A 16,778-nucleotide genomic window follows, 5' to 3' on the forward strand; every position below is an offset into this window, starting at 1 on the left:
TAGGGTTCAAGCGCGAAGTGCTGGAAACCTATTGTTTTTGTTAGGATTTTTATTATTATTATTATTATTATTATTATTATTATTCCGCCATAGAAACAGTCGTGCAGCCCAAACCGTAAGGCCTAGAGAGCTCAAACTTGGTCAGATGGTAGTACTGGTCACAGTTACTCAGGGCCAAAATCTCAGCAGAATCGGACAATTTGGGGCCCTTCAGCGCCCCAAAACGTCTTTGTCCCCGTAACCCCTAAACCCCTAAAACCCATATGTCCAAATCTCAAGTGCTTTATATCATTGGAATCCTTGGCTCATGACTTAAAAAACGTATATCTCCAATTTCATTTCTGCCATTAAATTTTTTCGCTATCGCGCATTTTATCCGAAACCTACTTTTGCTAACTAGTCCTAGGTTTTTCGCCTGATCAAGACCAATCCAGTGCAGTAATATTCTCTGGAGTCTCAAAGACAATAATTTTCAAAAAAGTCAAAATTTTGATTCAGGGTCCTTAAGGGGCCCCAAAAAGTTTGGACTGTGAGGAGCCAGTTTTAATAAAATGTCAATAACTCAAGAATTAAATGAGCTATCAACACCAAACTTGGGACACATGTGAAAGAGGTCAAACTGAGGTCACAGTTCACAAACCGTGGCGATTGGCCACTTCTATAATGGAAAAATCACTAAAAACAGCCATTTTAAAAAAAAAAAAGCTCTCTAGCGCCCCCAACAGTCCAAAAACCCAATTGTGTGCTGACTTGTAAGGCAAAGATTCTGATTCTGGTTCTGACTCGGAGTGGGTGGGGCCTAACCGGTAATAATTAATTTGTAATATTTATAACACTAGCTTACTACCTTTATGTTTTTATGAAATACAGCAAAAACGTGTCAGACACACAGTGTCTGGTTACTGGTTAGAGACAGCTGAAGGTTTAAAAAAGAAAAAAAATCTCCGACAGGCAGAGACGCAATGCGAGTCGCATTCTACCAACCAAGCACCACATCTGGACGAACCCACGTTTACCAGAACTCTACTGGTTAGTAAGTACGTATTATTAACGTTTCAACCCGAAGTAAAAAGCTGAAGAAACCCTAAACGTTAACGGAAAATACCCGCGAACCCGAGTGACTGAGGGAGAGACAGAGAGCTGTTCTGTGTGTGACTGTGAGTGAGCAGAGCGAGACACAGCAACACAATACATCTGTATGTGTGTAGGGGAGGGGCTCTGTGACTATCACTGTAGGGGAGGGGCGCTGTGACTAGCCTATCACTGTAGGGGAGGGGCACTGTGACTAGCCTATCACAGAACGCTGACACAATCAGCTAGCCAATGATGATTTTCATACAATCCGAGCACAGATATTGACTTGTATTACTCGTATAATACTCGTACTCGGCAGAAGTGCTTTATCCGTACCGGATACTCGTTTCAGCCAAGTATCCGGCTCATCTCTAATGAATATGACTTTGTTTATTTTAGGGAAAACTGGACGGGTGAGTACTTCACATGACATATGTTGTGGCACCCTCTGTAGCATGACATATGTAGCATGACATGACATATATTGTCATGTCAATCCAAAGGCCTTAAACGCTTGAACCCGGGAAATGCTGCTTGCAGCTTTAATTATTATTATTATTATAAGAACAAGATTTAGAAAGATGCACACACTTTCTGACCAGTCTGATTTTGTGATTTTATAAAAAAACTAGCCAGTCCAAAAAAATGCAGAGGGCTGTGATTACCCAGAAGTGTATTACTTTTGTTTAACCTCGTGGTCTGAAAGTGTAATCACTCTTGTACTATGGTGATTTGAAAACAATTAAATTTTTTAAAACTTATCAGAAATCATCATTCTTATCATGCATTTTACCTATATAAAGTTTTAATGTTGTGGAACACACGTGAGGAAAGCTAGCTCTTATTATTACTTATGCAGCTATATTAAAAGTCATTTTCTCAACAGCCACATTTTTTTCTCTTTCTCTTTTCTGTTTTCTATTTTCTGTGACTTTAACATAACTCAACGGTCTCCTAATAGAAATCTCCCCTTTATCAAAATCTTCTGTATTAAACAATAAAATCTTTTAAAAATCAATATATTATTAGCTTTATTTTTATACAAGTCTGTGTATGGGTTGTTACTATAGAAACAAACCGTGTTACAAGGAATACAGCATTAATATATAGCTGTATTTAATGTTACAGACGCTGTGGTGTAACTGTAATGAAGGCCATGAGCAGTGTGGGTCCGTTCTATTGACTACATTTCCCATCAGCCATTGAGTAATCAGCTCTGCCCCTGCTCGGCGGCCCCGTGGCTTTCCGTCAGCGTTGCGCAGGTTGGGTTTGAACCGAAAGCGGAGTGACCTTCCCGGGGTAGGAGCAGAGGAGGCAGTTGTAGGAGACTGAGCAGCAGACTAATGTCCGCACTTCAGTCCACAACTCTCGCTACAGAGATGAACAACCTACCTGGAGATGAAATTGGGTAAGTCACAGCTCGCGTTACAAAGTTTATTTCTTTAAATAACGTTAAAAATATCACTCTGTCATCTCTTCGCTAGCAAGCGACCTGCGCAGTGAGAGTGTAGCTTCAGCTCTGATAATGTTCAAGCTAGCTTACACTTACCGTCAACTGTCACTTATAAGCTAGCTGTTGTTAGCCAGTTTACCTGTCGGTAAGGAGATTGACGTGGTGTCCAAACAAAGGAGTTTAGAGTCTCTAACTTATTAAAGGTAGCAGTTCGAACCGAATTCGAACCGAGTTGAATGTCTTGATGAAAAACGAGTCATTCATAACTCGACGGCTTTCAAACTCTTTAGTTGAAAGCTAATGACGTTAGCCGGTGTTAGCTGGTTAATTAGCAGGTAGGTTAAATTACATTTAGTGTTGTCAGAGTTGTAAACATTGGGTCGCTTAAGTCAGTATTTTTTATTAAATCTGTGCACTGTGTTACATAAAGGAAATTCGTTAGTCTGGCAGGAATCATAATAAACGTGAGCTGAACGAGAGTCCGGTGGGTTTGTGAACGGCGTGTGAACGGCGAGAGGTTTCTTCGAACGAGAAGCTGAGTAACAAGCTGCAGTGCTGTGATAAACCCAGAAAAGTCACCCGAAGTGATAACTTGCTAGCCGAACGGAAATTACGTTTTTCTGACTATTTTCCTTGCACTTTATTTGTTGTTCTTACATATGCTTAGCTCACTGTCACATCCACTCGTTTTATAGGAAGCTGTTTGTGGGTGGATTAGACTGGAGTACGACTCAAGGTAAGACTGTGGAGTTTTCAAGCAATTATGAGACCCTGTTTAATATCAGACTATGAAAAACTTTCTTTTGAATTATTTTTCACATTGTGAGAACAGTATTATACCATCCACACTAGCTTCTTTAGCACAATTCAGATTATTTACTATAAGATCTTGACAGTTCACATTCGTGAGTACAAGTGACTCATGTATGTCTTTAACGAGGACTTGCTTGTCCAAAAAAATGCCCTGGATGCACAGATTGATTTCTTGATCAGTTGTTTCAAACACTATGTACAGTCTGTACTTTCTTCCAGTTTTGCATGAAATAAATATCAAATATCAAATTTGATCACATTTTCCTGTCTTCTCTGCTCTTGGTGTCCGCCATTGTTGGATGGTGATGACAACAGTGATAAGCGAATGCGATTTAGGAAAAAGCTGCATCAAATTTCCTTCTGGGTGTCCTCATTCATGTCTCATGTCTACATATCTGATCTAGGACCACATAGTGACTCAGGTCTAATTTAAAATTAATGTGTTTTTGTGTCTTAATAGTCCACACATAAAGCAAAATCTGTCAGTATAGTGCAGGATATTAGATTTGTGTCCTCAGTGCAGCATGTAAGAACACATTATTTAAATGACTTCAGAGTAAAGGTTTTCTAAAGGGTACAAGGGACAAGGGTTTAAGACCTGTAATAAAATATATGTTAGCCCAGTTCAGCCCATAGATGATGTGTGGAATAGTGTACAGTCTTGGCACAGATTTCAGTACAAGGTTTTCTTATTTGTGTTGCAGCCATTACAAACAAGCATTTCTTAAATATTTAAGGACTTGAATTGCCATAGCACTTTATGATGTGAGCCCTTGAATGCGCCAAAGTTATAAGACTCTTAAATATCATGCAGACTGAGCGAGCAAATATGTGCAGACCATTACTGCACCCGAGTATACCTGTAGGGTACCCGAGTACGCGGCATCTGCACGAAATCGGCATTAAATTTGGGCAAATTAAAATGCGCACACATTAAATATGGATACCCCACTTTAATGCGGGATTTAATGGTAAATAAAGTGGTTTGCTGCTTTAGATTTGGAAAAATGTGCAGAAAATAAAAGGCTCAGGCATGAGGATGACAACATATACTGTAGATGCAGGAATTATATGACTAGGATTAAGCCGAAATATTCCTCCAGTATTTCATTTTTCTCATTTCAGTACAGTAGTATTAAATATAAACCCTCGAAAAGTCTTGCATCTGAGAGAGATGCCATGTTTTGATTATTATTTGTTTTTTGTTGCTAGCAGTAATATATCTGTCTCCATTTAAGACCTGTTATTATAGCCTCTCACTAGCTGGAGCAAACAAAACAATCTCCTGATTGTTTTACATAGTTGCATGGCAAAATAAATTTTGAGAAACCTTAGTGCTCTATCTTCAATGTCTAAGAATTGACAAAATTTGATATATCACAGACCCACCTTTGATAACCACCTATAATTGCAAGTATATTAAGGCACATACGCACAGTTTACAATTCTGCTCAGATGTCTATTTTGAACCTAGAAAAGAAATTAGATAATTTAATTTATTTGTTGAAGTTGCTGCATTAAATAGTGTTCAGGTTGATTTTACAGCCTATTCACTTCCTCTTTTTTAGAGACTTTAAGAAATTACTTCTCCCAATATGGAGAGGTTGTGGACTGCGTCATCATGAAGGACAAAAGCACAAATCAGTCTAGGGGGTTTGGATTTGTGAAGTTTAAAGATCCAAACTGTGTTCGGACTGTACTGGACTCAAAGCCTCATAACCTTGATGGTAGAAATGTAAGAAAAGTTCAGCTTATTTTTTATGATTGTTATTATTATTAAATACATTGTCTGTGATGACAAATAATAATTAATGTTGAAGTGTGTGGAAATTGAAGGACAGCTGAAGTTTAATTATCTTCTCCCGCAGATTGACCCTAAGCCATGCACTCCAAGAGGAATGCAGCCAGAAAAGACAAGAGCAAAAGATGGCTGGGTAAGTTCAGTGACGCAAATTATGAAATTATAATTAAAGCTGTAGTAGTTAAGATGTTGATATTGAGAGAATTTAAATATTCTGAAAAATTGAAAATGCTCTGAATGGCCTTGGATTGAAAGTACTCATCTTGCTTTACATTTTAAACTGGTTATTTTATATCTTGTAGAAAGGAGGAAAAAGTGACAGCAATAAATCCAAGAAGATATTTGTTGGTGGAATTCCACACAACTGTGGTGAACCTGAACTCAGGGACTATTTTAACAGATTTGGAGTGGTAAGATGTAGATTGAGATACTTAGATGTCTTTGTTTTGTTTTCATATCGTACAGCAAAACAGTCTAATGATAATAATCAAAATAGTCACTAGTATGTTTTTAAGACTTTAACTATACAGATTATCTTTTGTAGTTGTGGTGTTGAATTTAGATCAGCCTTTAAGCGGTCACTTTATTCTGCTACTGACTCACTTTTCATACATTTTCTCCTTGAAGGTCACAGAGGTGGTAATGATCTATGATGCAGAGAAACAGAGACCCCGAGGTAAAAGCTGATCTAGTTCTGTTCCCAATACATCTACTTCATACTCATGACAAACTATTCTGACCCAAAGAGGGAGGAAAAAAAATTCTTGCTTGATGTCCTTCAGCAGAGCTCTTTCTGATCTCATTTCTGTCACCCATGTCTCCCATGTGGACTTTGACCTGTTTTCCATATTCTATCGAATCCACGACATATATAGGGCAGACATGTGCATTGTGGAAACATCACTGAATCAGCTTTTGATACATTTGAACCGTTACATTCTCTTTGTAAAGCAGTCATTAGACTTAATCTCCAGCTGCTTTTACTTGGATCCACTGTGCTCCTAAAACACAGAATCCGCTCTTCCTTGATAGAAGCGAAGGCAGATTATTTAAAATAGTCCAGCTGATTTCATCATGGCACCAGAACGCAGGTGATATGAATGAAACAGACACATGGACAGGTGTGGAAAGTGTTTAATTTTCCACAGTGTAACACATGCTGTGGAGGTGAAAGGAATTTTGTGTTAAAAATGCATTTTGATGTCAAGTTAAATTCCATAGAACACAAATAATTGGTGCTAAATATTAAGAACGTTGAATGAAAAAATAATAGTTAAGCATTCTGGTCTTTCCTGGAATATGCCATGCAAGGAATGCGTATTATGTGTAATATAATTTGCTGCGGTTTCAGTGGATTCACATATTTCATTTATTTATGGCTTCCACTCATGTGTTTGGGTGTATTAAGAGTTGTTTCCTCTTCTTTTGCTTATTGCAAAAGAAAAAAAATACCTAGACTCAAGTCTCTTTGAGGATACATGAATAGTTTGTCATTGGATTTTATCATGAGCATTGTTTTTTATTAGCTGTATACAATAAATATTTTTTTATTATATTTGTATGATATTCTTAATAATGAGTTTCTTTGTACAGAATATATACATATATATATTTATATATAGTAAAATAAGTCATGTCTTCTATATACATTTTTCTTGTGAATTGTTTGATTGTAATTAACTGTGTTTCTTAAGATGTGTTTTTTTTTCTTTAGGAGATTGTGTTCACAGTGGCACCACACTGATAAAAGTCAGGAAAGATGTGTATAATATGTTTTGCAGTGTCAGATTGGCAGGTGTAGCCAGAGTTCTTACAAAAAATATCTCAATGCAAGATCATAACCATTTTTATGAAAGTATCATTACACAATTATGTTAAAAGATATTAAAACACGTAAAATATCTAAACATATTAGGAACTTTTAAGGCATGTTTTTTTTTGTATGCACCAAGGCAGTTAACCAGCTGCTGGTTTGCAATGAAAAACTCAGTGTTTTTTACCTGTAGTTTTCTTTTGAAATTTCTTCCCTTACTCATCCGATTGTGTGATGCATGTCGGGAAAACTTCCACTGGCCTTCAACTGACTTTCAGGTGGCTGCTTACGGAAAAAGCTTTCCATTTTAATATGTAAATGAAGTTTGATCTTAAGTAGCTTAGTGACAGGTCAGATGTATATTTAGTGCTCATTTAAAACAAATGAGGCTCTCTGTATAGTATCAGAAATCTCAAATTCCCCAACTGGGTCTCAGAGGCTGCTTAATTGGAACCGGGTTAGATCCCAAAGTGGAGGGAATCTCACAACCCAGTTCTGCTGCACAGTTATTTGATCATTTTAAACTAGTTCACACAGTAGCACTAGTGCTGCAAAAGAACTGCTCACCCACTGTTTTATATGGTTTATCTCCTGCTTTATCATTAGGAATGACCCTGAAAATGAGGTCTTGGTTTTCATTTCATGCAGTAGCCTCAGCTAGATTAATGTCCTTCTAACGTGAACTTTTTTCCCTCATGAGCAAACAGTGTGTGGCTGCTTTCTACTACATAACTTTTTTTAAATTCAAAAACTAGTTCAGAAAACAAAAAGGGAAGCGGAAACTTTGGTTACACCTCATGCAATCCTAGCTATGCACAGACTCATAAGAACCCTACCTTTTTTTATCTCTGTGGTGCTTTTTTTTTTTTTTTTTTTTTTTTTTGGTAATGAAATAGCCGTGTTATAAATTGCTGTTCTCTTAGCTTAACCAAAATACTATGTCATTTTGGGAAGGCTTTGAGATCCTATTTTATATTCATCATTATCAAGTGTTAATGATTGTGGCTGCTGTCAGCATTTGTTATACATGTTATAAGAATATAACAAGGGGACATTCAAAGGGTTTGGATGAAACTATAGGAAATATAAATGTATAAATAGTGGACAGCTTTCACAAAACATAGGAAAATGTTTGTTTAAAACAAATAATACTTAATATATAAAACAGACTTATTTTGTAAGACAAAGCAATGTACTTGACTTAAAATACATTATCAAATGACAGTCATTAGTGGTTAATAATTGAAATTGATTGGTTTAATCCTTTTCATGCAAAGAAAGAGAACAATATTAATTGCAGTTCTTGTTTGGCGAACGTTTATGTATCGCTGACTGCAACATAATCCAAACCCCCCCAGTGTCACCTTGGTCAACTCCCCTTCCCCTGTTTTTCACCTTGTTCTGTCCCAACACCCTGCTACTTTGATTCACTTTTGGTCGTTGGCTAGGTTTTGGATTTATTACTTTCGAGGCCGAACAATCAGTGGACCAGGCTGTCAACATGCATTTTCACGACATCATGGGCAAAAAAGTGTGTAGTTGTAGTTTTATTTTACCCTAAGTAAGAAACTGAAGCTTGGATGACCAGCAGTGTTGTTTTCCTCCAGAGCCATGAACATCAGGTTAAGCCTGATATAACAAACTTAGAAATTAATAATGATTTGATATTACAGATGAAACAAAAAAAAAATGTGAAAAAAAGTGCTTTTGACAGTTATACTGTGTACAAGCTCTGCAGTCACCCAAGGTTTGGTTTACTTAGACTGCTCCTTTGGGTGTATTTTTCTTTGTGATCTGTATAGCCTGTGTAGCATTATCCAGGTTTTGTACATGAGACGGTTATTTTATTTTATTAATTTTTTACTGATATAGTGTTTAAAATGTAATCCATTTTCACCTAAAGGACTGGTCAATGTCATTTTTCATCTTTTATTATTAATTTAATTTTTGCCAGGTCACTTATAGTTTGAGTTCTTGACATTATTGCAAAAAAAACCTCACAAAGCAAATCCTCAATTAAGTGACCTCTGTAGTAATCTCCATACTGTGTCAATTTTATTTCTAAAAAAAAGGGAAGGGTTTACTTATTGTAGTTTATAGATGGATTGATGGATAGATAGGTAGATAGATAGACAGATGGAATGGAAGAGTACTGGCTCAGCTTTAATGCATGATTTGTTCATTCAGTCTGCTTAGTGGTGGATTTATATTACTCAATATTCTAAAATTGCCAAGGGCATTTTTCTGTACTTCGCTGTGTGCTGATTCAAAGTGACGAACCACTTTCATGAAGACTGTTGTTCTTTCTATGCAGTCTCACTGTTGCTGTCCTACATTGTACTTTTTTCTCATGTATCTACTCTCCCTTTGACTATGTCCTGTTTTCCTGGAGGAAACAGGTTCTCCAGTACATAGGCCATTGTTCTTCATGTGACATTATTGCAATGGGATTTTGGGGAGTTGGGGGCCATATGTTATAAAATTAGAAACTGGAACATACCAAACTGTTCTGGAAGTCCCAGCTCTGTAGTTGAATGCTTCATGTTTCAAGTGCTTCTTCCCATCATGCTGAGCTCTGAGTCCCGAGGGAGAAGGCCTAGGTAGTTGTGCGGCAGGTCTTAGACTATTCACTCAAACCAGCCCCTAATTAGGTCGACAAAGAGGGAAGAAGGAAGGCAAAAAAGAGGTCACTCTTTTATACTGCAGGAAGCAAGTAAAAAAAAAAAAAAAAAAGCCTGCCTTGCTCTTGATTCAAGGTGACCCCAATAACTCAACCCATTTAGGAGATGGTCTATTTCAGTCTTGCCCATTTTACATTCAGGCTGGTACACCTATTGTTGGATACTGAAAATACATAAACTCGCATATCTGATAATGCATATCCGATTTACTAAACATTTAAATAGACATATAGTTTCAATTTACATAGATGTCAAATCAAAATGATTAAAATTAAAAACATTTTTCCTATGTTTGACACAGTATGAAGATTAATTTCTTATTAGATCTATGACACCATTATTCTTTGCATGATTATTTTTTTTACAGTTAGATCTAAAGTTTTTGTTCTCATAATTCTACTTGAAATTGATCTAAATTGAGGTTCTTAAATGCATTAGCAAGGTAAGTCTTCACTTTCTATAATAGTTTTTATCTAAAAGGGATAAGATACAGCAGAAATGCAAGGAGGATGTTTCTAAGGTACACTTTATAGGGACAGTTTTTTTCCATGTTTATTAAATTATTCCTGTTCTTTGTTCAAATGAATTTTTTAAATCAGCTCTTTAAGTGAGCTGCATTCAAAAGTACCTTAGAAACATTGCTTAAGCATTATGTAGTATAAGAAGCCTAGGATTGATTTTTTTTAACTAATGAACTATTGTATTACAACTAAGTAAAACTATATCATCTGAATTACAGGATTAGTAATTGATGGGTAAAGAAGGCACATTAGTTATTGATTTCAAGTCTTTCACACCCTTCTGGTCTTGTCCTTTGTCCAGGTTGAAGTGAAAAAGGCTGAGCCTCGGGACAACAAAGCTCCTGGCCCTGGGCAGCTGGGAGCCAATCAATGGGGACCCAGAGCCATCTTAAGTGCAGCCAATGGCTGGGCTGCACAGCCTGCTCAGAGCTGGCAGCAGAGCTATGGTCCTCAGGGTGAGTGAGGCCGACTAAGTCTCCGTCTGGGAAAGTGACATCCTAGCATGAAAAAAGACACCAGAGGTGCCAACTGCTATCAGAGCCACAGTTTCCCTTCTTTTTGGTGACACTGTCTGTGCCATCTGTTCAAAAACCATTGTGTGTTGAAAGTGTAACTTTTTTTTCTGTACAAAGCAGAAAAAAAAATTTCTTTAATAGTTTGCAACTCTGTGCCAGTTGTGGAATCATTCAGCTATTGTAAGTCATGTACAAATACTTTGTCTTTTTCTCAGGTGTTTGGGTGTCTACAGGGCAACCGTTAGGTAGGTTATATTATTAGCCATATTTTAGACACATGTCCAGTTAAATTAGAAAGATGATTAGTAATCTTTGCCTGTCCTTTATGCCTCAGCGGGATATGGTCCACCTTTGCCAGCAGGCCGAGGTGCTGCTCAACCCACCTCACCCTTTAATGCGTTCCTAGTTACGGCACCTCCACCAGGGGGATTTGGGGCACCTCAGGGATATCCACAGCAGGGCTATAGCACACCTCCTCAATTTGGTAAGTCATAAAACATCTCCATCTGTTTGGTTCTTGGGTAGGTATGCATTGAGAACGCTTCATGTCTCTGCTGGTTCTGGTCCACATTTCATTAATCTACAGTAAGTGCTTTAGCATAGTCATGGTACATTGAGTATGAAATAGGCAAGAGGCAGAAATATGGCAGTTCATTGTAGGAAACCATGCACAGACAAACACATTTACAACTAAGGTCCATTTGGATACAGGCATGTTTTTGGGGAGGTGACTAGCTGCTGCACTATTATCTTTTAATCTCTAAAAATTGTTCCATTAAAATTATTGCAAAGAAATGTCTTGTTGATGTTTTGTTATTCCTACATTGTAAGGCACGAGTAGAAAGACTTTATCCTTAATATTTCACACTTTCATATAATGTCTTGTTTTCTTCATTTACATCATCATGTACTTACTTTTGATTCTTTGCAACCCTTTTTAAAAATGTGTTCTCCCCCTCCAAAACTGACAGGGTATAGTTTTGGCACCCCACAAGGTGACCAGTTTGTACCCCAAGGAATGCCTCCTCCTCCTACTACACCCGGAGCTGGGCCTCTGGGCTTTGCCCCTGCTACCACCCCTACTCAGGATATGAGCAAAGCCCCACCAGCACAGCCTGACTTCTCTTATAGCCAGTACGGTGAGTAAAGGGCTCACCTCAGCCTGGCCAGCTGCTCTCCTGTTACTGCTGATTGGATCCATTTTCTTAACCACCGTAGTTCTAGCCCATTACAATGATCCTCACACAAGCAAGAGCTTGCTCTTTATACCACTTGGCTGAACTGGCATGATGGCATCACGCTCAAACAAGCCTGCATACCTGATGATCCTGTAGATGCCACCACAACTATTTATATTATATATATTTATTTTAGTTTGTTGTGTTAGTCTGTGTGAATTATGCTGATGTGGAAGGATAATCAGTTGTATGTATGTATGAATTAGATCATCCTGTGTTGCACTGTTGCTTTTTGGGTAATGTGAGATGCCTCCTTTACTGTAGGCGGAAGCAGGGGTCAATTACTGGCACTTTAATTGACTTGAAGTGTTTAAATGATTTTATCATTTTCTTACTGATATACACAGTAACAACAGAATGACTATCAAAGCTTATATCAAAAGCTATGTATCAGTGAGCACAGGTGATATTTTAAAGAAGCATTATAGAAACTGAATAGGTCACTCCTTTCTCACAAATTTGTAACATTATCTGCACAGCACTTGATGGTTAATTTGACATTGCAGTTTATTAGACTTTTGTAATTCTTTAGATATCTAGAGGTCAGAAAAGCTGTAATGTTGTCACATACACTCATCTGTACACAATTTAATTGTTTTTAAAAACGTACACAACTCAATGCTTTACAGAATTATTCCTGTTTCTCAGAGGTTGACAAGAACATAGCAGAGACTTCACATTGTAGGATATGTAGATGCTCTACATATCACACAATCAAATCAGTGCACTGTGTCTGAGTACCTGTGAAATCCCAGATGTTAAATGTGCACTGGCACTGACCTGTATCTCATTAGCTGGCTGAACCAGAGTTGGTCAGTGCAGCAGTGTTGCCCTCACCTGGCTCAGTGTGTCATGCTTATGCTTTGCTTCCATCCATCATTACCATTACAAGTGCCTGCCTTTAAGAGTTAACAGTTTAAAGGCAGCAAAGGACCAATTCACTCACCTCGATTTAATACTTTTAGATCTTCAAGTGTCAGAGCAGCGTAAATACATTTTTTGTAGAAAAGCAGTTCAATTTGTTTAAGCAGCTCTCCCCCAGAGCTAGTATCAAAGGTAGGCTCTCTCTGGGTTTAGTCAACCTGGTCTCCTCATCTCCCTGCTAGGCTTGGGTAACTATCCTCAGGACCCCTCTGCCTACGGACCAACGCGTCCTTCTCACAGTTATGGTCAGGATGAGCAGGGATATAGTTCAGGTAGGTGGGAGCTACTGCATTTTACAACCACCCAATAAAATAGCAGATAATCAGTATGCAGACTCATGAGATTTTAGTGATAGTTATTTTCTTTTTCTACATGCATTTTACATACGCAAGTTTGTGCACATACTGTATGGCTATGTTGTATGCATATTGTACATACAGTATACATACAGTTCTTTTCTCCATATGGTATAATAAATACAGCTACATGTCATTTCTACAAAAACACTGCACCTTATGTATTTATAAATTGTACTCAATTGGCTACGGATCATACCATGTCAAACTCTTTATTGCATGGCTGATGTTTTGACAGTAGCTGTTGTTTACTATACAAATACAATGTCCTTCAGCTTATTTCTCTTTCTTTGTCTTTGCGTTGCTTTGCTGGCAAAAGGATGATCTAATTATGAACTTGTAAATTTGTATGTTTTTGCATTGTGCGCTACTCTGTTTTCATGCAACATTTGTAGCTGAATTGACAAATGTATTTTAGACAACTGAATGTGTTGGAAGTTGAAAAGAAAATGCTAGCAATTCATAGTTGATTATTTATTTTCCTAATTTATAGCCACAAAACTGTTCCTGTCTGTCTAATCTGTTTTCATGAATGAATCATCATAAAATGTAATAGGAAATGTTGTGAAAAGATCTGCAAGCATTTCTTTTTAACTCTTGTCCCTGAATAGCTTTGCTCTATATATATTTTCATTACTTTCTCTTTCCTCTTCTGTTTTAGTAGTAGTTTAGTGTCTTGCTATAATACAGTCTGGATTTATTTAATTATTTATTATTTTATTTTTATTTTGTTAAAAAGGGCATTTCTTCTGAAGGCCACTCTGTTTAATCTTCACTGACGTCCTTGTTTTGATTTACTTCTATCATGCTATTGATTCATTATTGTATTGTATTTGTTGGAACAGGTTATGGGCAGGATCTGAGTGGCTTTGGACATAGCTTTGCCGACCCTAGCCAGCAGACTGCCTCATATGGTGCCCCTTCTGCACAGCCTGCATCAGCACCGCAGCCCACAGCGAGTACTTTTGGTCGTGGGCAAAACCACAACGTCCAGGGCTTCCATCCTTACCGGCGCTGACCATTCCCTTCTGACTTCCTCAATGCAATACAAACCGTCAGGGAATCGATGTTCTGATCACAAATGCCACTGGATTGTGAACTTGAACATTACAAATGTAACTGGAGGGTGTTTGGGTGTATGTGTGCTTGTGTGTGTGTAAATTATGAACAGGGACTATACTCCTTTATGAGGAGGCCACGTTTGTTGTGTATTTTCTAGTAGGGCAGCGCTATTTAGCAATAGATTTTCTTGATTGGTGAAACATCAGCACAGAACCATGCCAGTCAGCGGAGTGACAGGGTCTCCCATTTCCTCAGCTTTAATTCTATTAGGGCAAAAATATTTTATTTTCAATTTTGTGGATTTTTGTTTACTATCTGAGCCTTCGACCATTTTATTTAAAAATTATTTGAAATAGAACTTACTAATATGTATTATAAACCTGAACTGTGCAATTTTTTAAAAGAATTTTGTACTATTAAATGTGCGCTTTTCTTGTTTTTATTTAATGATGTAGTGGATTCCCTCAGGTGGCTGTTTTAGTGCACTTTGCACTTATGCAAAACAAAGAGAGAAAATTATTTGAAATAAAAGATTTAAAGATACATGTTTCAGAATGTACTTTTATGAAGATATAAAGCAGTAAATATAAATACAGATTCCTTTTGAATTACTGAAACAAGAAGGCCGATTCTGTTTCAAGGCCAGAAAAGCATCACAAAAGAAGGTAACAGTTTGGTCGCTAGCTTGATGCAGTTATTGGGAGCAAATGATATGCCAATATTAAATGTTATATAGCTTAAATATTGGGTGGTCTGTCAGCAAAGATGCCAGGTTTTGAGTTGTTCTAGATGTAAATTATCAGAAAATTAAAGCTGAAGTTCTGATCTGTTGTCTCAGTCATCTTTTGATTTCAATTCCAAATGTTCCAAAACCACAGAATTGGCCTTGCTGTTTCAATACTTTAGGAGGATGCTATACTTCAGAATATTATTATTTCTGCAGGACTTTATTCATGGAATTTGTTTGGTATAGTATTCAGGTAAAGTATTTTCAGTGAATGAAATGCAAAAATAGTCTCTCCATTTGTACATGGTGTTAAATGTGTCAAGTCGAGATTTCATCTTTTTATATATTAATATTGTTGTAATATCTAACAATTATCTTCTGTTAAATTCTAGACTTTACTAGCCACGAGTGAATCAGTCAGAAAATCTGGAGCCAGAATGTGTGGTAGATCTACAGAGCTCAGCTGCATGTATCAATAAATAGTGCATTTTAGAAAAAAATATTAGAATAGGCATTTAAACATAAATTTGAAAAGACAAAATATATAAAAATCTCAGAAGTGAGTACACCCCTCACATTTTTGTAAATATTTTATCTTTTCATGTGACAACAATGAATAAATGACACTGTGCTACAATGTAAAGTAGTGAGTGTACAGCTTGTACAACTGTGTAAATTTGCTGTCCCCTCAAAATAACTCAACACAAAGCCATTAATGTCTGAACCACTGGCCACAAACTTGAGTACACCCCAAGTGAAAATGTCCATATTGGGCCAAAAGTGTCAATATTTTGTGGGGCCACCATTATTTTCCAGCACTGCCTTAACCCTCTTGGGCTTGGAGTTCACCAGAGCATCACAGGTTGCCACTGGAATCCTCTTCCACTCATCACGGAGCTGGTGGATGTTAGAGACCTTGCACTCCTCCACCTTCTGTTTGAGGATGCCCCAGGGATGCTCAATAGGGTTTTAGGTCTGGAGACATGCTTAGCCAGTCCATCACTTTTACCCTCAGCTTCTGTTAGCAAGGTAGTGGTCATCTTGAAGGTGTGTTTGGGGTTATCATGTTGGAATTCTGCCATGGGGCCAGTCTCATAAGGGAGGGGATCATGCTCTGCTTCAATATGTCACTGTACATGTCGGCATACATGGTTCTCTCAATGAACTGTAGCTCCTCAGTGCTGGCATTACTCATGCAGCCTTAGACCATGACACTCCCACCACCATGCTTGACTGTAGGCAACACACACTTGTCTTTGTACCCCTCACCTGGTTGCCACTATACGCGCTTGTTAGGGGACACCTATTGTTATCGTTAGTTTTCTTATTATTATTATTAGGGCCTGAGCACCGAATGGTGCGAAGCCCTATTGTTTTTCCTCGGGAGTATTATTTTTAGGGCCTGAGCACCGAATGGTGCGAAGTGCGAATAAATTATTTATTTATTTATATATATATTTTTTTTTCCCCACACATTGGCCAATTGGGGTCCCTTAACATGCTCGAAAACTCTTGAAATTTCGCGCGACACTAGGATTGGACAAAGGTTGGAATACGGGCGTGGCAGGGGGGCTCTGTAGTGCCCACTGTAATGCAAAAACAAACAGATCGGGCAATTATGTACGCACATGTACGAGAGTTGGTACGCATATAGATCTCATCGACACGAACAACTTTCGCGCTCTAAACTATGAGCTCCGCCCAACAGGAAGTCGGCCATTTTGGATTGTTTTATAATTGCATGCGGTGAACTTTTAAATACTCCTCCTAGGGAATTCATGCGATTGACATCAAACGTTG

General features: G+C 37.7%; 1 protein-coding gene across 4 annotated transcripts; it reads left to right on the plus strand.

Annotated features, from left to right (window-relative positions):
* Positions 1-2,259: 2,259 nt before the first annotated feature.
* On the plus strand, positions 2,260-15,078 carry dazap1 (DAZ associated protein 1). 4 transcript variants are annotated; one of them, XM_060879205.1, is made up of 13 exons: positions 2,260-2,482; positions 3,195-3,263; positions 4,909-5,075; positions 5,209-5,274; positions 5,444-5,551; positions 5,769-5,817; positions 8,403-8,485; positions 10,458-10,611; positions 10,887-10,916; positions 11,006-11,155; positions 11,643-11,810; positions 13,016-13,105; positions 14,035-15,078. In XM_060879205.1, the coding sequence occupies exons 1-13, from the start codon at positions 2,473-2,475 to the stop codon at positions 14,205-14,207; spliced, it is 1,317 nt and encodes a 438-aa protein (XP_060735188.1). In that variant the 5' UTR covers positions 2,260-2,472; the 3' UTR covers positions 14,208-15,078. The 4 variants fall into 4 exon arrangements, with proteins under 4 accessions (XP_060735188.1, XP_060735171.1, XP_060735179.1 ...); XM_060879188.1 differs by having other exon boundaries at positions 2,281-2,482; positions 3,223-3,263; XM_060879196.1 differs by having other exon boundaries at positions 2,286-2,482; positions 3,223-3,263; positions 10,887-10,918; positions 11,011-11,155.
* Positions 15,079-16,778: the final 1,700 nt, after the last annotated feature.

The sequence above is a fragment of the Tachysurus vachellii genome, chromosome 1, assembly GCF_030014155.1.
Source record: "Tachysurus vachellii isolate PV-2020 chromosome 1, HZAU_Pvac_v1, whole genome shotgun sequence".
Classification (NCBI taxonomy): Eukaryota; Metazoa; Chordata; class Actinopteri; order Siluriformes; family Bagridae; genus Tachysurus; species Tachysurus vachellii.

Bases quoted from the DNA above. Each gene is read 5' to 3' on its own strand.
- dazap1 (XM_060879188.1), top strand. From the start codon at position 2,418: ATGTCCGCACTTCAGTCCACAACTCTCGCTACAGAGATGAACAACCTA. The intron at 5,275-5,443 runs GTAAGTTCAGTG...TATATCTTGTAG, and splicing joins CAAGAGCAAAAGATGGCTGG to AAAGGAGGAAAAAGTGACAG. The intron at 5,818-8,402 runs GTAAAAGCTGAT...GTCGTTGGCTAG, and splicing joins AGAGAAACAGAGACCCCGAG to GTTTTGGATTTATTACTTTC.